General features: G+C 45.6%; 1 protein-coding gene across 1 annotated transcript; it reads right to left on the reverse strand.

Annotated features, from left to right (window-relative positions):
• Positions 1-15,147: 15,147 nt before the first annotated feature.
• On the reverse strand, positions 15,148-20,066 carry LOC117002950 (protein FAM162A-like). The gene is made up of 4 exons (XM_033072502.1): positions 19,934-20,066; positions 18,053-18,158; positions 16,714-16,822; positions 15,148-16,130 (listed from the first exon to the last, which is right to left on the reverse strand). Exons 1-4 carry the CDS (start codon positions 20,064-20,066, stop codon positions 16,023-16,025), a joined length of 456 nt encoding a protein of 151 aa, XP_032928393.1. The 3' UTR covers positions 15,148-16,022.
• Positions 20,067-21,576: the final 1,510 nt, after the last annotated feature.

Raw genomic sequence — 21,576 nt, forward strand, 5'->3', positions numbered from 1 at the left:
GCTTTTCATGTTTAATTTCAGATTCAGGAAAAATTTAGCCTAAGTCCTGTTGTGCAATAAATGCATTTTTTTCTGCTAATAAATTATTTGTTGTCTTTCATCCGTGCTGTCTGGTAAACACAGAGAAAGCTACTTGCTCTTCCCCATCCTGAATCCAAGAGCATTTTATTAATAGTTGTACACACAAATGTGTCCAGCAAAGCACAGACACAGTGTCATTGTTTGTCAGTCTGGGAGAATGCCCTTCATCCAGGTCTGCTGCATGTGCTGCTCTTTGGAAAAATCTGATTTAATGAATGTAAGGCAGAGTTTCCCACAGTGCCACCAGCCAGCCCCACCTGCTACCTGGCTCTGAGCTTTACCCGCACAGAGGCACCAGGTACCAGCAGGATAGGCACCTGCTCTTTTTCTTATGGAAGACTGGCAATAAATTGACTGGGACATGAACTTTCAGCTGGATTAACTCCCAGCAATTTCATGTTTCTAAGATTATTCCTTTCTTTGCAAAAATTCACCTCCCAGTGTCCCTGCTGACTTCTTTGCTTTAGGCAACTCTCTGGAGCTGGGTTGAACTTCTGTGCTGTTCATTCTTGGTTCCTTTTGTTCTTCATTAGGAACCTATTTTTCTTTGAAATTTCTTATTTTAAAAACAACAAAAAGCTGAAGTTGTGTAAGGCTGGGAGAACTTTCATCTGTTCAAGATGGCACAAAATGGAAGCTCTGTCCAAGTCAAAATAATAATTCTTAGGTTTGTCTTCTAGAAGCTGGTGAAAGACCCCACGCTTTCTCATCATCTCAAAACTGAGATTTAACACCTAGAAAGTGCTGCCTCTAAAACCATTGCATTATTAATTTCTGCATTAGGAGTGTTTGCTAAACTACAGCTTATTTCCAACAACAGGCATTTTTTATTAAGGAACTCAACTCGGATAATCAAGAACCACCCATGGTAAAATGAATGAAGTGTGTTCTCCAAAGACACAATTACTCTCTACCAGTGCTATGCCTCAACAAAACGGTAATACATCCCTGACTTGGCAAATATGGCTCTGGAAAAGAAATATTCTATTTTATTTATTTATTGCAGACAGATGAAATTGTTTGCTAAATTAAATCAAAGTCTTATGCAGTATTAAATAGTGAACAAGCAGATCTAATGGACCAGCATTAAAGCTGAGTCCTCCTTCCAAACTCTCAGCACCAGCTGCAATCTTCCTTTCATTCAGAACAGTTAGAAAAAATATGAAAAAGGCTACGCTCTTCTCTCTTTCCAAACAACAGTTAACAGTAAGTAAAAGGCAGAAGCAGTTACCAGATTACTGACAGCATCTCTTCCATTGCTGAGAAAAAGTAGTCTGGTGTGTTGTCATTTCTTTATGAAGCTTTTGAATTCTGGCAGACAGATCTGCAGGATGAATTTGCTCTTCTCTACAGAATTCATCACTGTAGTGCTGGCCAAGTCAGGTGGCCCTGAAGTGGTCACAGCTGGGCATAGCTAAACCTCACCCCAGGTTTCCTTCCAGGCTTGGAAACACCTCCACACAAAACATGGATAATGAGTGCTTCCAGCCACCCCTCCAGGCCAGGATATCCTGTCCTGGGGATCCTGAGAGATTTTAGTGGGAGAATTTGATGAGAAAACTTCACTGCAAGGTAGCAAGCACTGTATGAGCTCAAAAACCTCATATTTTATGCATGGGGAGAGATTGAGGAGATGCTCAGATGCCCCTGCAGTTGGGCATGGGGGATGAATATCTGGAGCAGACAGCTGTGTGAAATGTTGTGAAAAAAAATCAGGAAAAGTAACTTTTTTTCTTGTTTGATTTGGAATGAAATGGATGCACTTACCTGCACTCTGCTGTCCAGGAAGGTTGACTCTGGGTGTAACTTGAACACGGCAGCAATATCAAAGATCTGCACATTTGTCAGCTGTAAAAAAGTATAGAACTCCCAGCAGAGCCTAATTTCACCCTGTTTGGCACAAGTACATCTGCCAAACTTTGCTCACAGAACAGAAACAGGTATGAATTTTTTAGAGGCTGTATGACATGGATGTTTCAAACCAGGTACTGAAAAACTCCCAAATAAAATATGTTATTTGTCATCTATAGAAGCTAGGCTCTTATTTCCACTCCCTGTGAGCCTTGCTCACCCTCTGTGCTAGCAGGGCACTCTCTGGCAGTCGATCCTTGCCAGTGCTGGGAGCTGTGGTGGAGCAGCCTGACCCCTGAGCTCTGAGAGCCACAGCAGCAGGCTGGGAGATTTGATCTGGACTCACAACACAGAGAAGTAATTTTGAAAAGTCGTTTGACTGAACTATGTAACTCTCTTTTCTTCTTTTGTAAGCATGTGATAGTCTTACAAAGAATGGTCAAACCCCATAAAATTTGTTTTGTGTATCCAAATGATGCACTGGGACATAGCACTCTGTTAACAACACAGTGATCAGACCCAGAGAACACTGACATCAGCCAATATTCTCAGCTAGGAAACAAGATACTGTCCCCAACTCACGTGGTTTAGTCCTTTCTCTATTTCAATGGAGGTTATGGCATGAATGGAGCTGTACCTTTTTATTTTTAATATAACTGGATGTGATGAAGTTCTACTTTAGTGATTGAACCACTGCATTTTGAAAGGCAGATTTTTTTCCTCTATTTTTGCCACTGATAAAACATTATTATGTTGTTTGTAGGAATTATGGTTTTTATCTTCCTGTCAACAAAATATGCATGCAAATAGACTTAGATTATTTATAGAGCAACATCAAATTAAACTGCTTGTATAATGACTAAAAACTGGTTATCGCCATCCTGCATAATATCTGTTTAAACACACCACTTGCAACAAGCTTTGCTAATCAAAGGAGGAAACAAAAACACAGTGCCACTAATTTTATGCATGCCATGGTGTGCTGTTCCACTCTGAGCAGTGCAGTGCAGGAGAGGGTTGCTGTTTTTACCACTACATGCTCTTCAGCTTCTACACAGCCCTGTGGACTGTCCTATATAGACCAAAATTCACAATATAGGGCCCAGACACACTTGAAAATTGAAATGTAGATTTTCAGGCTCATTCTCTTGCTCCTGCCATGAGGTACAGAAATCTTGCATGGAGGCTGGGAGCTGCAGGAGCAGGGTCTATACAGATCTGTCCTTTCTACAAGCTTTATCCAGCTTTGGGATGGGAGATCCAGGACAGCTGGGATTATTCAGTCACACCATGGAGCATTTCAAATACCCACAAACCATGTGGAGCATGGGAGGGTAATTGGGCAAAGGCTCCCTGCCAGACTCTGGGACAGCCCCTCCTGGCCCATCTGAGCCAGCCAAGGAGCAGCAAAGGGTCTGTGTGCTGGGACATCCTGGGAGCTGGTTCTCCCTTCACTCCCAGTATCTCCTGCTGCCTGCAGCACCTGTCCCACCTGCCAGTGTGGTTCCTCAGCGCTGCATTTGGCAGAGCAGGGCTGGTTTGCAGCAGCTCAGTTGCCCTCCAGAGCTTGGCATTAGGCTGCTTTCCCAAGCCTCACATTTTGGGCTGCTCTTCCTGGCTCAGCCTCACCTGCTCACATTAACTGAAAGCCATTAAAATCACCAAGTGCTTCAGAAATGGCTTTTGTCAGTAATAAAGCTGCAGTCTGGCTGCCTTCCCTCTGGCCAGAGCTGCAATGCAAGCTGCAAGGAGCCTCACCCTGACACCATGAAAGCCACCTCTAATCCTATCCAAACTTTCCTTTGCAAACATGGTCACTTAAAAACCACAGCAACAAAACAAAAGAGACTGCACCCACAGCCTTAGCAGCTGCATGTGTGGTGCATCAGGACACAGGCTCTGAGCAAGGAGAGGCTGCTCAGCACTTGCAGGGCAGTCCTCATCACACTGCAGCGTGTGAGAATCTGACAGGAAATAAATTGGAGCTTCAGTCAACCATTTAGAAGTGTTAGAAACTCCCTGGTGCAGGTCATTTAATTTGGTAAGAAAAGAAAAATAGAGGTGGATTATTTCTTTCCTCCCTGACTATTTTTCCCTCTTAGACTCACTCTGGTGGTGATGGAGTTGCTGACGCTATAGAGTAATTGTGGTTACTCCTCAAAGAAAGAGGAAATTAAATCTTTTTCTGCAAGCTCTCATTTTTTTCTGAATCATTTAATGATACTGGGTATAGAGTGTTACCATTTACTCATAGAAGAAAGTGGCAAATTCTTGCCTTTTATCTGTTTTGGTTTTTTATGTTTTATCTGTTCTTCATCACAATGACAGCTCTGGTCTGTGTCACTCCTGCACTCAAAACATTGCTCCAGTTGAAGGGCAGGTGATCCCTTGTCAAACTAATGCCTGTGGCCAGTGTGGATTAGGCAGGGAAGGCAGAAAGGAGGCACGGAACTCCCCTGTCCTCCTAAGGTCTTCTTTCTTCACCTCATGCATGTTCCTACTGGAAAAAGGAGGAAAAAAACCATCCCTCATTTCCAAACCTCCCAACAAAAGGGAAAAGCAGTGAGAAACTGAAACTGTCAAAAGGGAAAAGGCCAAGGGAAGGAAAAATAGAGGTGCTTAGTGGATCCTACATGAACTCAGCTTTGCACCAGCAAACACCTATTTAGATTGGAACAAGTCCTACCCTCAGAGTCTGCCCTCTGTTCAGAGCAAATTTGCTTTCTCAACATTTCTTGATAAGATTATGGATTCACTGAACTTTAAAAGTGATTAATAAGCACAGTGCTGGCCATCAGCAAAGGCAGGAGTGGTTCTGAGAGCATTTCCTGACTGACAGCCTCCCCTGAAACCTACCTAGGTGCACTGCTGCTTCTCACAATCCTCATGGAAAGGTGAGAGCATTTCTAATAATACCTGCCTGCTCCTTGGGTATGGAACAGATGATCTGTCTCTAACGCTACAAAATTTCACCTGCAAGTGTAAAATAAACCAATGTCAGACTCCTCTATTTGAGACAAGAGTTATTGATTGACAGCTGAGTTGCTAAACAAGCTGAAGAAAAGATTATAGCACTAAACCCACAGCAATGGGAAAATCTTTGAGCTCTGAAGGTAGGTTTTACACATCCTGCAGAAACTTGTGGGCAGAATGTTGGCACAGGAAGGCTTCCTAAAATCAAGTTATGGTATTTCTCTGAAGGTGTAAATGACCTGGTATGTACCTGTGTGTTCCAACCACATGGGGTGGGAGTGATCTTGGTAAAATCCCTGTAGCCAAGGAGGTCCTGTGGTGACTGAGGCAGAGGACCCAGCTCCCTGCAGCCCTGCAGCTGGAGGTGGCCCAGGTGGCAATGCTGGCCTGGAAAACAACCCAGCCCCATGCCAGGGCTGGGGAGCCTCTCACCCCTTGTGCTGCTGCTGGAGCCTGGCAGCAATGTGAGACCTGTGCTTCCTGGAAACCATGGCAACCAGAGATTTACTTTAAAAATAAAGATGTGCTGGGTTTCTGGCAGAGGATACAGCAGCTTCTGCAAGGTGTGAGCGTGCTGTCTTCCTGAGTCCCTGACCAAACCTGGGCCAGATTCAGCCCCTGCCCTGCTGCTGGGTAAAAACTCAGTGTTGACAAGGCTGCAGGAAGAAGCAATATCTGCTGGTGTTCAAAGGTAAATAAACATCCATTTGGCTGGATCCTGAACTTCCTACTTAGGAAGGTGAAAGATGGAAAAAATATGGTCAAACAGGGATTGTAGAGCCTGACTGGATAGAAATTCAGGCCCCATTTTCTGCCTCCTATTTGACAGCTTTCACCTTTTTACTGAGCCATAATATTAATAAACAATGCATTGTGTGTTCTCACTTTCATGGGCTTTTCACTGATATGTTGACATGCAGTTTCTCATCCTTTAATATAAAGTCTGAGCACAGCATTGGGACTCTCCCTAGAGTTAGAGCTGACAGCTTGGTGTTCTCACTCATCACAGCTAAAGGGATTAATAAAAACTATTTTGCTCATGTGCATGAAGTTGAATCTTGGCTTAATGGCTTTTTTTTCTTGCCACAAGAAGGAAAAAAATTAAACAATACATTCTGAAACTATTTAAGTTTTAAACAAACAACTGAATATAGAAAGCCAAAACAGAAAGTTTTTACTAAAATGCACTCAAGCCTCTAAGCAGAACTTCAGACATGCAGAAATGCTAGGAAGGAGTTTTCTCTGGAGCAGACTACATTGGAACTTGCAAATTGTACTGAAACACTGAATTGCTGCATTGTTAGAAGCACTTAAAACACAAAAGGGAGCAGAAACATGTTTCTTTGCTCTCTTTGTGGGCGGTAGGGAGCTTTTAGATCAATTGTTATGTAAATCTACCTCTAGATTCCACCTAGGTTAAAAACTATTCTCCAGTCACTTAAAATCAGTCTCTAAAGTGGTTATTGCAGGAGACTTAATTTTCCATAGATGTCAAGATGTGGTTTTGCATTTTAAAATGTAGCTGGAAGCCCCATTCCCCTTTCACAAGACATCTGGGGGACAAATAGATAATTCAAGTGCACCAGAGAATTGAGCTTACCTGGAACTGGCCACCCCAGCCAGGTCCACCAGAAAATCCCTCCTGGAATAAGGATGTTCTGCAGGGATGTCACTCACTTGAGAGCAAAGCTTTCAGCAGGTTGACGTGGGTGTCTGAGATGTGTCAGAGTAATGGATCAGACACAACCCTGGGATGTGATTCCTGGTTTTGTGCAAGGCACTAGCTTGGAGCAGTACCCCAATCCAGAGGCAGGAATTGCTGCTATGGTGAAGGAGAGTGCCATGACTTCCCAAATTTGACAGCAGTTACTTAGTCACAACATCTGCCAGTTCCCTCAGGATACAAGCCTCTCACAGAATTCACAGAATCACAGAATGGCTGGGTTGGAAGAGACCTTTAAGGTCATAGAATCCAACCCATGCCCTAACACCTCAACTAGACCATGGCACTGAGTGCCATATCCAGTGGTTTTTTTTAACACATCCAGGGATGGTGACTCCACCACCTCCACAGGCAAAGCATTCCAATACTTTATTATTCTTTCTGTGAGAAACTTTTTCCTAATATCCAACCTCATATTTCCTTCACGCAGCTTGAGACTGTGTCCTCTTTTTTGTTGAACTCATTATGTCCCATGGACTTGTCCACCTTTAGTTTTCCTCAGATGTTCTTGAACCTGATCTTCTCCTACAGTGGGTACTTCTTCCTTCTCCCAGTCCCTACCTTTACCTTCTGTGGCCTGGGAAATGTGGCTGGAGCACTGGCTCATGAGGCAAAAAGTCCATGTCCCATACACCATACAATCTTCCACTTTGTTACGGCACTTGGTCTAAAATGAAACATCAAACACTTTATGGCTCAAAACTGCAGAGCATTGCACTGCTTAGCAGGGGAATTTACATGAACTTGTGACCATTACCTGCTCTTTCACCTCTCCAGAACAAAGTCAATGTTTCTGTAGGACCAGCACTGTAAAAGTGCTGCTGGGTTTATGGAACCAGATGACCAGCACACAGCTGATCTAAACACACAATTCACATCAGGCAGACAGATTTCCCTGTCAGCAACACACCTTCCCAGCCAGTATGCAAGTGAGTAGGTAAAATGGGTAAGGATGTTGTTAGTCAGAACACACAATGTGTGTGACAAACAGCACACACAGTGCTGAGCCCTGCTCTGAGGGAACTGGGTTTGCCTGGCTGCAAACACAGCCATCCTGTGCTCACTGAAACCTGAGTGAAGAACAGCAACACTCAGCAAACACCATAAACTGGCAAGCATCAGCATTGCCCCAGCCCCATAATGTGCAGGGGATCAGTGCTGGGGACTTGGGGACACTGATCACAGCCTGGGAGCTGCTGCATGGCACAGCACACACTACAGAGAGCAGTGGGATGGCAGGCAGGATAACGGAGGATAATAGCTGTGGAGTGAGAAATCATCATAGCTCAGCCTACGCAGAGGTTAGATTCCAGGAGAGCCATTATCTCAGCTCTGATGTCTGGGTGTCAGTGCTCCTATGCCTGTTTTATTGGTTAAGTACATGGCTTTATTGCTGTTTATAGAAGTATGCCTGCATTCTGAGCAGCAAGGGAGCACATTAGCAGGGAAGCACTGAACTTGCACCAGCTGCTGTGGGAGAGCATCCAGACCCCAATCCAGCCTCAGTGAGAAGACTGGTAAGTCCATAAGGGAAGCTGCCTCAAATCTCAGATCCCTGGCTGATGTGTAAAAGCAACTCAAAACACATTTCCTTCTTGATGAAAACATTCTTAACAGGGAAGAGGGAATCAGATGAAGAGGGGGAAAAGCCATCCCTTCTCTATGCCACATTTGGGATGTTTCCTCTATCTCCAGGTTTGTAAATATTTCTACACACAGAAACTTTCTACAGTAAGTACCACCATTCATTAGTGATACCCTTTCTGGTGTACTCCCAGGGGAGTACAGGAGCTGGCCATTGCAGCAGGGTCTTGGGTAGAGTTCAGCAGCATCTCCAGGTGTCTGGGTGACAGGGGACCCCTTCCCAGCATCCCAAACCTCAGGCCTTAAACCTCATTCATCCTAAGTCCTCAGCTCTTTTCAGAACACATAAAGGGATGATGCCTATGTCAGTCCACACTTGCCCTTATGCCCTCTCAGAGCAGCACTGCTCCCAGGTGTGCAATTTCCCTGCCTTGAAAAGGTATGGCATGGCACTGACTGCCTTTGTGGTGCACTTCAGGAGCTGCTGAGGAAGGCATTGTTATTATCTTTTCCCTCTGGCTAATTAAAGCATAACAAAATATTTGGGCTCAAGCTGCTCTGCTGAACTCTCTGTTCTAGTTCTTCCAAAGGAATAGCATCCCTAGGGTGGTCACTGTACATTAAGAACTTCTCAAAAAGAAAACCAGTGTCCCACCTGATGAACTGTAAAGCTGTAGAGTCCATGTGTTGTGGGAAGTCCGGAGGGTGATGAACGACAGTGTCTGCCTGTGCTGGAGGGTTGGGCAGAGGAAGGCTGTGACATTCCACTGCCCCCCACAGCCAGCTCTGCTGCCAGCCCTGTCACCCCATGGGCAGGGTCATGGGGCTGTCAATCACCTGTGGTGGCTGTGCTGATGCTGCCCTGGGAGCCCCAGAGCGGCTGGGCTCTCTCAGCCTGGCTGCTGGGAGCACAGCACCATCTGCTGCAGAACACCCAGGTGCCAGGTCAGAGTCTGGCCCACAGCAAAGGGCACTGGAAGGGAATCAGCTGCCTTTGGGAAGATGTATGTTGACAGGACACCTGTGCCCTCCCAGCAGCAGGAGACATGCAGCTGTCACCCATGAAAGTCCACAGACATCTGGACTTCATCTGATTTAAGTTCAATATTTCTTCTAGGAGCATTCAGCAAAGGCAACGAGAGGCAAGTAGATAAAAAAATCCTCAAACTCTAACCATGACATGCCAGAGAGGCCGTGTGTCTCGTGACAGGTGACTGCCAAGGAATGCAGGAACCTCCATTGGAATACAAAAACATATGACCCCCCCCAACCCTCCAAATTATTATAACTTTGAAATAACAGGGCTTTCAGGCAAAGGTATGGGAAGGGAACCACAGTTCTTTGCTGGTGTGTGTGTGTAGAACAAGGCAGCAGCAGCAGCAGCAGCCCCAAGGAACAGAGCACAGCCCCAGGGACAGGAGGAACAGAGCACAGCCCCAGGGACAGGAGGAACAGAGCACAGCCCCAGGGACAGCCTCGCTCGGCTGCGGCCCCTTCCCCTGCGCTGCAGTTCCGGGCACAGCCAGCAGGGGCGCTGCTGGCTCCCAGCCGGGCAGGGCCGATGGTTCCCCCGCGCCTGCAGGGGGCGCTGTGGCGCGAGCTCGGCCGCGGCTCCCTCACGGTAATGGCGGGCGGGCCGGGGGCTGGAATGGGCTGCAGCGGGAACCTCGGAGCAGAGCTGGGACAGCAGGGGTGGGAACACCCCAGAGTGGCAAAGGAAATGGAACAGAACCTCCACAGCTGTAGCAGGGGCTGCAGGGTGTCCCAGCAGGGAGGGCTGTGGGGTTACAGTGCAGTGACAAACCTGGAGCAGCAGTAGAGGAACAGCGGGGCTGGGCAGTGGCAACCCAGCTCCCAAACACAGCCAGGAGAGGCTCCCTTGGAGGGGGAAGGGGCTCGGGGTCTCAGGTTTTCCCTGAGGTACCCAAATACATGGTGAAGGTCCCTTTCAAGGAGATCAGTTGTCAATAAGGTCCCAGTGCAATAGCCGCTCCCATAAGCAGAGCTCCACTCATGACAGAAGAACAGGAGACAGAACCCCAGAGTGGTGACAAATTCTCCCCACAGCGACCGCAGCCTATCTCCCTTCCAATGTCAAGAGCAAGAAAGAGTGAGGAGCTGCCCCTTCCCCCCAGCCCAAATCTCGGTACCTCTGCCCTTTCCAGGAGAATTCCCCTTAGCTGTGATAGTAAAGCCAGTTGCACTTCTCTCCCTTCTCTTTGGCTTTATCATTTGTCTCTCTTAAGTACCGGTCATTATTGTCCTAGCAACAAATGGGAAAAAATTCCCTCTTTCTGAAAGAAAGAAACAAAAGGAAAATTCCTAACCCCCAACACTGTGGGAGTTGGTACATGGGACACTGCAGCTCTTTGCCCATTTTTGGAGGGTTTCACCGTGCAGTCCTCGGCAGCCCCACAGCATCCCACTGGATCTGTATGCGCTCACACCACAGCAGTGGGTGCCCAGCAGTCCCTAGCTCACAGCATCCCCTGTGCCACTTGCACAAGGGCTATGAGGAGAAGAAAAAAGAAATGAGTGGGAAACATACAATAGCTGTATTTTTGCTTTGCGTTAATGCTTGTTTGTCAAGTGAAATTGCCTTCTCCTGGGGCTTAGAGTCCTGAAATATTGGGATATTTAACTGCCTTTCATGGTTTTCTTCTGCTTCCTAACACAACTTGAGGCCATTCTGGAGATTGTTCCGTTCCCCCTGCAGCACCATTGCTTTAATGATGTCTTTACAGCCCTAGTGGATGTCCTTGGTACAGATTATAGCCCTGCTGGCAGAAATTTGTTGCAGGACAATGTTTAGACTGATAAAATTGCTTGTGTGGGATGAGGAGCTCAATGAAAAGGGGTGCAATTCATAGAGCTCCACATGAGTTGGGTTTGCATTCACACATTCTGCACACAGAGAAAAATGAACCATTAGGAATAATTGTAATTCACTGGGCTATTTTGGTTTCCATGTCATTTAGAAAAAGTCACAGGACCATATATCATCTGTGAGATGTGTATTACAGAGCAGCATGAAAATCCCTCTGTGTTCTGGTTCACCAGCAGTTTCTGATAACTCTGCTCATGCTGCAGACCACACATAAGCCACGAACGAGCTCAACTCTTCTCTATGAAACCCTGTTCCAGACTGACCTCCTCCCTATGGTGAGCACCCCCAAACCCAGCAAACAGCAGTCTCTGCCCAAGTAGCCCAAGGTTTGGGTCCTTCACTGAGGAACACTGCTGCAGAGAAAGAGTCAGGTGTGAGGTTTAGGTTTCCATGTAGGAAGCTCTTGCATGCACAGAGAAGGTGTGGAGCCAGCTTGACTAATGCAGTGCAGAAAGTTGTGTCTGGATCCTTTACAGAGCAGAGAAATTAAATGCTCAGGTCCTGTCAGAGCCCTTCATGAGTTACTTATTATATGACTGTCACAGAGGTTTAGCAATACATCACACAGCACTAACGATCATCAAGCTACTTAACCATGGAAAATTGCTTTAACGTTATCTCAATGCATTAATGAATGATTCATTAATTAATTCAAATTATTGAACACTGGCCTTGCTTTCCGGCTAGGCTAGAATGACTTCATGCCAAATCCAAGCAGGATAGTGGTGTTTAAGCCAGCTCTGAAATCATGGTGGTCATGCTAGTGGTGGCAGCAGCTACCACTTAACTTGCTGCAATGATGCTGAGCAAGGGAGAAATCAGGAGGCTGCTCCAAGCTGGAAAATATCTTTGTGGTAAGAGGGAGCAGGTCCCTTTACAGATCCAAGCCACCACTGCATCTCGCCCAGAGGAGACTTTTAGCCTTGAAGCTGTTTTGAACTGATCCTAGTCAGTACCAGAAATAAAAGCAGATTTGCAGGCATATCTGGCCATGCTGCTCATGCAGGTCCTGATGCCTTGGGCATCAGAGAGAGGAGAATCAGTTTCTGATGCATAGCCATTGTGCTTTTTAATTTTCCAGGGCAAGTCTGGGAAGCTTTTACATCCTTTCTTTCTGCAAAGAGTATTAGATTATTGATTCTATGCTAAAACCAACAAAATCAATTCATTTGGATTGTTTATGAAGGGGCTACTAATGAAGTAAATCACTTGATTCAGGAATAAATTCACAATGTCAATAGCTTAACTGGCCAGTAAGACAGTGATACCCACCAGCCAATGGTTAGAAACTTCAGGTGTTTTAAACATAGCAGCCATACAACAGCAAACAACAGTTGAGGAGTGGCTGGTAACACAGAGGGAAGAGTTGGGTTGAAAGTTTCCATGTTGAAGATAATGTTCAATGCCTGGGTGCATTTAGACTTACAACAAGAAGCACTTTCTCAGCTTGGTGGGAGACTAAATACTGGAAAAACAGGGCAGTCTTTAAAATTAGGTCTTCCTGAGTTGCAAGAAAAAATCAGAAAAATCCTTCTCAAATGTAGGAACATACTAGTCTGGAGAAGACCTGTACACAGGAGATGGAAATAAATCAAGTGTCACTAGACACTTGATTTATTTTTGACCCTAAGAAGGTCAAAATGAGGTAAAATGAATAAACTGAGATCTCCTGAGCTCAGACATTTTTTCCTCTAGTACACTGGGATGCTCATGATGCAGACCCTCTCATAAAAGCTTGATCTCACCACACTGGAGGAATAATGCTCAGTGCACCCAGCTCTGCCCTGCAGCAGTCTGGGGATTCCCTGGGGAAAGTCTCTGGAAATCACTGAAACTTCAAAAAGTCATGGATGATAGCCTTAATCCACAGCCAGGAGGAACTGCAGCAGTGGTTTTAATGGAAGCAGAATTAGATCAACTCCAGCTACTACAGAAAAGCTTCCCCAATAATTGTTACTGCAGTGCAAATCTCTGTGGCACCAACCACCATTGTTAACCATTGCCATACAAGAGCTCATTAAAACAGAAAAAATCCTGCAAGGGAAGAACAATCCTGTCCCCCCAGTACAGAGCCATAAAGGAGGAGGTGGGAGTTGAAAGGACTCACCCTTGGTCTCTCTGAGCACCACAGCAAACCAGCACATTCTCAGCTCTATCCTCTGCCTCAGAAAGCAGCCAGACCCTCTCTCAGGGCCAGGCTGCCAAAACACAAGGCACCTTAATAAAAAGGGAAGAATATCTCCTAGCCAATAACACCTCCCATCCCCTTTTTAAATGCCTGGAGGATCAAGTGTAACAGTGAAGCAATTCAGATGGGAGGGGAAATAAATAAACCCATGACTGTAAGGTACTGAAGATCAGCCAATTATACATTCAATAGTCTGTGTTAATTAGAGGCTTTTCAGGAGGAGAGTCAAAGGACTTTGCAGACACAGATGGAAACAGATTTTAACAAGCAGTGATAAGTGCCAGTGTTGGAGAGGCATGTCCAGCTCATACAGGGGACTCCAGCTGAGCCTATGCTACACCAGCAGCCACCCACCACCAACCAAGTGCAAGTCAGAGATCAGCCCAATTGATTTTTTGGGAGAGTATTATGATATTAAAATGAATAATCATGTAGGTGCTGGTAAAGGATCTTTCCCTATATAATAATCATAGCTCTTTATAAGAGCCCAAAAGCACCTGGGTCATCTGGTCACTTAGATGCTTTACCAGAGGCTCAGGGAGGAAGAATTGATTTTTCTCTCAATGACTATGTGTCATGTGGCAGCTTTATGCACTGTAGGCAGAGACACAGCTGTTTAAGAGGAGCTGATAATAGCTCACAACTGAAGCAGGTTATTCTCCTAGGCAGAGGGGAGTGTAGAGTAGAGACTGGAAAAAGTCACAATTAATTTTCTTGTCTTTAGATATTGCTATGGTCATCTCCTTTCCTGCTTAAGTCAGGGAAGCTCAGAACATTAATGTCTATTTGTTTACAAGCATAAAAATGGTTCCTTTAATTGTTACATGCACCTTCTGAAAAAGGGCACACGGAAATAATTTAAGAATTTTTAAAAAAAAACTATCTAGGAGACTGAGCAAGCTCTTTTAGCTTATCCCCAAATGAGCACTAACTCTGAGATAATTCTTGCAGTTTATTGCACTAACCAAGAAAACCAGGTCATACAAAATGAAAGAGTCCATATTACCTGTGAAGCAAAAGTGCCTCCTCAGCAGAGACTTGTTCACTCTCTCCTTGTCCTAGACCATTATTTCACTTCTGAGATGTGACGAATACTGCAGGGACCAGAGATCACTTTTGGTGAACTGTACTATGTGGGGCTGTGAGTCGTAAATAAGGACTGCAAGGCTGGAGATGTGACAGAGGTAACATCACCCTCACCCTAAACAGGTGTGCAGCATGGAGAGAAGTGCTCCTAAGAAGCACCAGAGGGAAAAAACTGCCCAAAGACCACAGGCATAGAAGATGGAGTCCCAGATCCCAACTGCTGACCACCTGCCAATGCCCCAGCATGACTTTACCAGCAGCTTATTAGTGCAGTGACACGTCAGCCATCAATGGACGTGGTTTTTGACGCAATAAACCTCAGAGACGTGAGCAGGAGCTTCCAGACTCTCCTTGAGCACAAGTGTGACTGCTGCAAGTAATAAACCTTGGAAAGGCCAAGAGCCAGAGTGATGCTCAGACATTGCACCAAGGCTGAGCATGGCTACAGCATCTCCTGCAGCAGCTGGGGTAACACTGGCTGGGCTTTGCCACGCTGTGTCCCTTGGGATTCCATGCAGCACATCCAGCTCCAGCAGCCAGCACTACAGATCTCGAGGGGTTACAGGTGACACTTGGGGGACCAGAACATCAGCAACCACAGGTATGAACTGGGGCCTGTCTTGAAGTGAAATCACTTTGTGAAAATGTGATTTTCGATATTTCATTAGGACTCCTCCCATCTGTTAAGCATCATCCCAGAGAGTTTGGTGACACTCTAAATGAAGCTATGAAGAGATGCATTTGTTTTAGATGTAATTGGACAGCTGTTTTATTATGAGTTAATGAACTATGATGATTAAAAAGAATTCTGTTTTAGCAAACCATGTATTAAACCATGTAACAATTATTCTGGACTAAAATCACAGCTAAGCAAGGGCTAGACAACTTTCATGACAATGACTGGAAGCAGAAGATGAAAGGGAAAAAACAGTGAGGTGATAGAGGACAAGAGATGTCTGGAGGCCAGGCTCATGGATTCCCTGGGCTGCCCCACAGGAATCACACCACCACCATCTCCTCGTGCCCAAAGCCCCCTTTGGCCCAAATCAATTGTCAGAGTCTGCTCATACTCTTCTATCTTCCCAGACCCTCTTCATGCTCAGGTCCCCCTTCTCCCCTGGTCACAGCATCCCACGAGGTGCTGGTGGAAGGGAGAGGGGTTAGTGATGGCATCAGGCTCAGACAGAGAGATAATTGATGTCTTTGTAGTTGCAAAATACACTTCAGACTGCTTTTCCCCCTGCTCTGGGTAACTTTGGCCAAGGCTGCTTGCCCTGGAGGCATTGCACAGAATGTGATCCTCCCTGATGTAGGGCCTTGTCCTTTCTGACTGTGAGGAGACCTGAGCACCAGCAGCACCATGAAAAGCTGATCCTGAGCTGGGGAGTCCTGCAATTGTCCTTTCCACACTTTCCAGTTTAAAAGAGAATTTGTTTTTGTGCTGGGCCTGGTGCCAAAGACCAGAAGCCACAGAAAGCAGCTGGAGTTTCCATAGGGGCTTCCCAGTTTGCATGGAGCAGTTTTTACACAGCGGAATCTTTGCTCTGAGAGTTTCAGTGAAAGAGCTCTTAAGAGTTATACGAAGACAGGTCCATATACCACACGTGCAAATCACTTATCTCCTTCTGTTAAAATAAATCTGTTCCAAATCATTGTGACTTCCCGACAGCTGCCTCCTGACCTTTCATCACTTCAGCCCTCCATTTGGCCTTCTTTTCTGCGTTCATCCTCAGCAGTGTCTGATCCTTCTTCACAGCCTGGAAATGATTTGGTGGAAATCATTGCATGCACACAGTTACCACCATTAAATTTCCCCAGATTTGCACCACTTCCATTGACACCTCACTGATTAGCAGGAGAATTATACTGTAAATTGTTTACAATGCATTGGGACTTGCAAGTCAAACTGGAGACCCAGCAGTGGGGTGGGACAGCGAGAGGAGTCACAGCTCTTGGTGACCATGGTGGCATCCAGGCCAGGCAGCACCACAGGAGCCTCATGGCTGATAGATGCCAGGCAGAACCAGGTACCATTGACACTGTCAGGGCTATTCCATTACCTTTGGCCCAGCCTCTTGTTGAGACACCATCATAAGAACCTTGCACTACACAGGTTTATGGCAGCATGGGTCAGAAGTTCTGTGATTGATCAGCATTGATCAGCAAGTTCTGTGCTTTCCAAAGCCAGTGTCTCCTCTGGAGAAGGGGTGATACAGATCCTGTGCATACATTGCCCATGTGTACATATTCTCAAACCTATCTCTCACCAGGTGCTTATTTCAAAAGAACATACATAGACCATACATTAGCTGAACCAGTTCTCCTAGAAACAATACTCACTTCTTTGCCTGTGATGATCATGGTCACACAGCCCAGCACAGACAGTGCAATCATGATGTAGCAAATCTTGATCCTGACAATGTTCCTTGCAGTGTCAAGGACCTCAGACCTGTGGAAGACAGAGCAGAGTTTCCATTCTGCAACAGCATGTGTGAAATGGGATCATGGGGAGTTGAGTAATGAATGCTCAAGCCTTGCAGCAACTTCCTGCCAATGTGCAACGGGGTTCAGCCTTCTCTTTCTGCAGCTGCTTAAAGAAGAACTGAAAAAATTAGCCTGTGGGGAAAAGACTTATGTGGGGTATTGCAACTCACAAAAGTCATAAGTAATAACAGGAATAAAAACTCTTGCTCTCCTGTATTCTTTTATTGTGTGTGAGAGTGAATGCCTGTAAAATTACAGGGACAGGAAAATCTTTCCATTATAATAATGAAGAGCTGACCTTTGGGTGCTGCAGGGCTGGCCATGGGGTGCTGTGCAGCACCAGCAGGCTCTGGGGCCATGTCACAGAGCCAGGCAATGCCACCCTCAGGGAATTAAAAGCTCACCACAGCACAGCCTCTGCCAGGCAGCCGGCACCAGCCCCATGAGCATCTGCCTGTGGTGGGAGTCTGACTGGGTCAGAGCATCCAGCTGCACCATCCAGGAATTCTCTTCCTAAGCAGCTGAACATGCCCATCCATCATTGGAAAATCTCCACCACCCTCCATGAGTAGCTCCTGGCATATAACCAGCAATTCATGTTTGCAAGGAACTGCAGCATGGCAAAGAGCCATCCATGAAATAATATCCAGCCATGGATTTACACACCTGCAATGGAAAGGACAGCTGGAAGAGAACTCAAGATATCACAAGTCAGAAGCAGTAGGACTCCAAAATTGAGTGACAATCCTTTAACAAAACATCTCTACAAGGAAGTGAAACCACAGCCTGTACAGGGGGAATTCATTGCACATGTCTGTCACCAAAGCTGCATGTAGCCCCAACTTCTTATTAAAATTTATGCAGCATTATTAATCACTAATCAATAAAACCTAGGAAAGCATGTTAAAACCCAGAGTGAATGATATCTTACAATGGTGGCTTCTAAGTTTCAAAGCCACTTGTCTTGCAGAAGACACTTCAGCTTAGTATGAAATTTATGATAATTAAATAAGCAAATCCAGTTTACTTCACAGGGAATGACAGAAAGTTACAAGAGTTACAATTATTTACAGTTATTTTTGAACACCAGCATGGGAGAGGCACTAACCTCCACCACATGCCCCTGGGTGATGCAGACTGGGGTCTCAATCTGTGTGCTCACAGCCAAAAGAATCATTCTGACAGGTCCACTTACGATATGTGCCTGGGAATGTCCTCCTCCTTTTTAAAGCGTCCTGACCATATTAGCACCTTCTTATCAAAATTTGTAGGCCTTCTCTCATTCCTGAAAACTTCTTTACCTGTAAGAGATTTTGTAAAAAGCGATGAGCTAAGGTTCAAGAAGGGAAAAGATCTGTTGGTACTGAGGGAAAAGGATTGAAAATTTGAAATTACACTTTTCTATTCTGTGGAAGCTAAATGTGCTTTCTAACGTCAAAAAGACTCAGCAGCTGGTGTGAGGTACTTTGTTACATTTGCAGCTTATTTAATTTTGGTAGGTTTTAAACTAAAAACCTCTTCTAAACTTCCTGATTAAGGGTGCAAATGATGTGGGGCTGAAGTCCCCAAGCTCACAGCAACAACTCACCCTGTGAGCATCTTGCTTTTAAATGGCCCAGCTAGTGAGTTAAGCAAGCTGCCAGCAGCACAAGCAGCTCATTCCTCAACAGCTTCTCCTGAAATCACTGATGGAGAGATGATGTCTGCTAAAATGCAGCCTGGTGGGAGACTGGCAGTCATTCTCATGCAAGCTGGGTACCACATTACTGCACTCTAATGATGATACATTACACCCCATCAGGCTACCACGGTGATGCCATTTGCATGCTGTCACCCACAGCACAATGAGAAAAGGACTCTGGCTCCTCTTGATGGAAACAAGCCCAATAACAGGCAACAACAAGGACAGTGGCAGGGAGAGCCTGAAAAACATGGTAAGCAATGGCTAGCTCAACTCTGGCTTTTTGCACACCTGTACAAGTGGTCTTTGCAAGGTAGCTAAGACTGCTCTCCCAGTACTAACAGCCAGGCAGGTGCACCCAAGAAGCCACACTACAGTGCCCTGTGCTTGCAAATGTGAGACTTGGGTTGAAAAATGTCCAATTGTGACCAGGATGGGCATGAAGATGTCCCCAGTCTCAGCATCCTGCACTCCCTGCCTGTTGCTGGATTGCTGGTGCTCAGCTGAAAGGAAATCACCAGTGCAACAGAACAGGGCATGGGGAGCATCTTGTCCTGCCTGTGTTGAGATGGTGAAGTTATAGTAAGTGCCTTGGCCTAGACCTGCTCATGTATACCAGGACTTGTAAGTGGCTGAAAAATCCCAGTTGTAAATCTTGGCCCAAGTAAATTTAGTCTCCTGCTTCTCCTATTTCTCTCACAAAGTGCAGTGAGACCAGGAGAGCTACATCAGCAAGTACCAGAATCAAATCTGCAGCAAGCAGTACACTTGCTAAAAGCACATGCTCCATCCCAAAGAACACAAGGGCAAAGCCCTGTGCTGGAAACTCCCAGCCATCCCACAGAAGCACAGGGAGACCCCTGCAGCCCAACTTTCCTAGGGCAAGGGGTCTGCAAAGGCACAGCCAAGAAAGCGGTGGTGCAGGTTAAGAAGAGAAACTGTGTCCATACCGGGAAGCTTGTCCATCTGGGAGCCGCCCCTGCCTGCTCCCTGCCTCATAACCAAGGGCACTGCCTGGCACAAGCACACACAGCCGTGGCTGGAACCCTGCAAGGAGCAGAGGGGAGTAAGCCCTCCACTTCAGCAGCCCTGCACATGCAGGGACACACACACTGGTCCTCCTCTGGAGACCTCTGGGTAAGAGGAACAACATTTATTTGTTTTAATTGACATATTCCCTGGCATGAAGTTGATATTTGCTGTCATAGGAGAACAGCTATGTGACATAAAAAAAAACTTTACCCCTGTGCTGGACAGAGCTCTGGTGTGCCCCCTGGCCCAGGAACCATCGTAGAAGCAGGGCAGTAACTCAGGGTCATTTTCTCATCCTTTCCTACAAATACCCTTTCCCTCTGTGCTGCAGCACGAAACAGTGATCAAAGGCTTTGTACCCACCTGAATCAGCTGTCTGCAAAGCCATGTCCTGGGCGTTCTTTGCTCTGCTGCCAGCAGCTCTGGTGGGGCACAGGGCTGGCCGAGCCACCCGCTGCCACAGCGCAGGGCTGTGCCCCAGCAGCCTCCCCAGCATCCTGCCCTGGACCACCCCTGCCCCACCGGCCAGCAGGAGCCCAGGCTGCTGCTAGGACTCACCAAAGTAAAAATAGCCCTTCCAGTAAGAAGGGAGTAGTATGCACGTCCACCCTCACTGACAACAGGTTTTGCTTACATCCTGATGAGGAGTTAAATTTATCTGTGTTTACCAAAATGACACACCGGAGCTGGGCGGGCAGAAATCACTGCTGTGACAGCTCACACCCAGCCCAGACTCTGCCCCAGGCTCCCCATCCCAAGGAGCTGCTCAGGAGAACAGTGGTTATTTACATTATTTTCTCAGTCCTTACTATGGAAGAACTAAAATAAGACACTATGCTATATTTCCCCAAAGACAGGCTTAGTGAGTGCTAATTATCACAGCTGGTTAAGCTGTTAGAATTCTTAATTGTTCTCAGCTACAAAATAATCTTGCAAATCAGTTGCTTTAAAAAGATTTTCTGAAAAGAAGCAGTGTTTACCACATCTCAGAATAAATGTGGTTTGGTGGCAGGAAAATATAGTTGATGTCTGTACCTATAAATGCAGTATGGGAAGTCCATCTCACAACCAGACTGCAAACTTTCCTAGCAAAGAAATATACTTCAGATATGCTTCAGGTTTAAAATAGTAAACTAAGAAATTATAACAAAAACCTCAGCTTATGTAGTATTTGTCAGTCAGTAAAATTGTCATTGAAATGTAGTGGTACCTATGAAGTATTTGCCCTCCATGAAGTCTGGGTAGTGCTGAATGTTTTCCATAACACCAGCTGTTCTAACCAGAGAAAGAACCACAGCCAATGCTGTTTTATCACTTAGATATTTCTCCTGCATTCTGCATAAAATTCTTCCTGATAGGTCAGGAAATGGAAATGCAAAATGTCTCATTTGGAGCTGTGGGGTATTTACTCTCCTTAGACATACAAGGCCCTAAAGCTGATTTACAGCTAAGGAAAATAATTCCGTTCAAAAGGGAAGATGCAGTTGCTGAAAGGAAAATTTTCAGAACTATTTAGTAATACTATCAGATGCAATATTGCAGATAATCAAAATGTGTCTAAGAGCAACAGGAGGAACTGCAAGGGAAGAGTACTGCAGGTGTTGGCAGGGATATTCTTAAGGGGCTGAAAGGATGAAAGATGTGAAACAGATGCAGCTCTGGCTTCTCAATTTCTGCCCCAAAAAACCCACTGTCATTTATAGAGACATTTTATAATTTTTGGGAACATGGAGTTAATGATACTGAGAAAAGAAGAAAATCACAGCAGTGACAAACGTGGTTTTTCCTCTTTCATGAAAGCACCACAATGTATCCGGACATAGCACAATGTGTTCATCTTAATTCACTTGTAATTTGGTAAAGCAAATTAGATCCATGTCCAGATTAGGAACCCATACAGAAAATAAATAGTGTTTTGAGCTTCCAGCTGCAAACAAGACCTGCAAACAAGCAGAAATCAGTGGATGTGATTATGTTGAAAAAAGCAGAAGGGAAAGCTGGTAAAG

Source organism: Catharus ustulatus, chromosome 14 (genome assembly GCF_009819885.2).
Source record: "Catharus ustulatus isolate bCatUst1 chromosome 14, bCatUst1.pri.v2, whole genome shotgun sequence".
Lineage (NCBI taxonomy): Eukaryota > Metazoa > Chordata > Aves > Passeriformes > Turdidae > Catharus > Catharus ustulatus.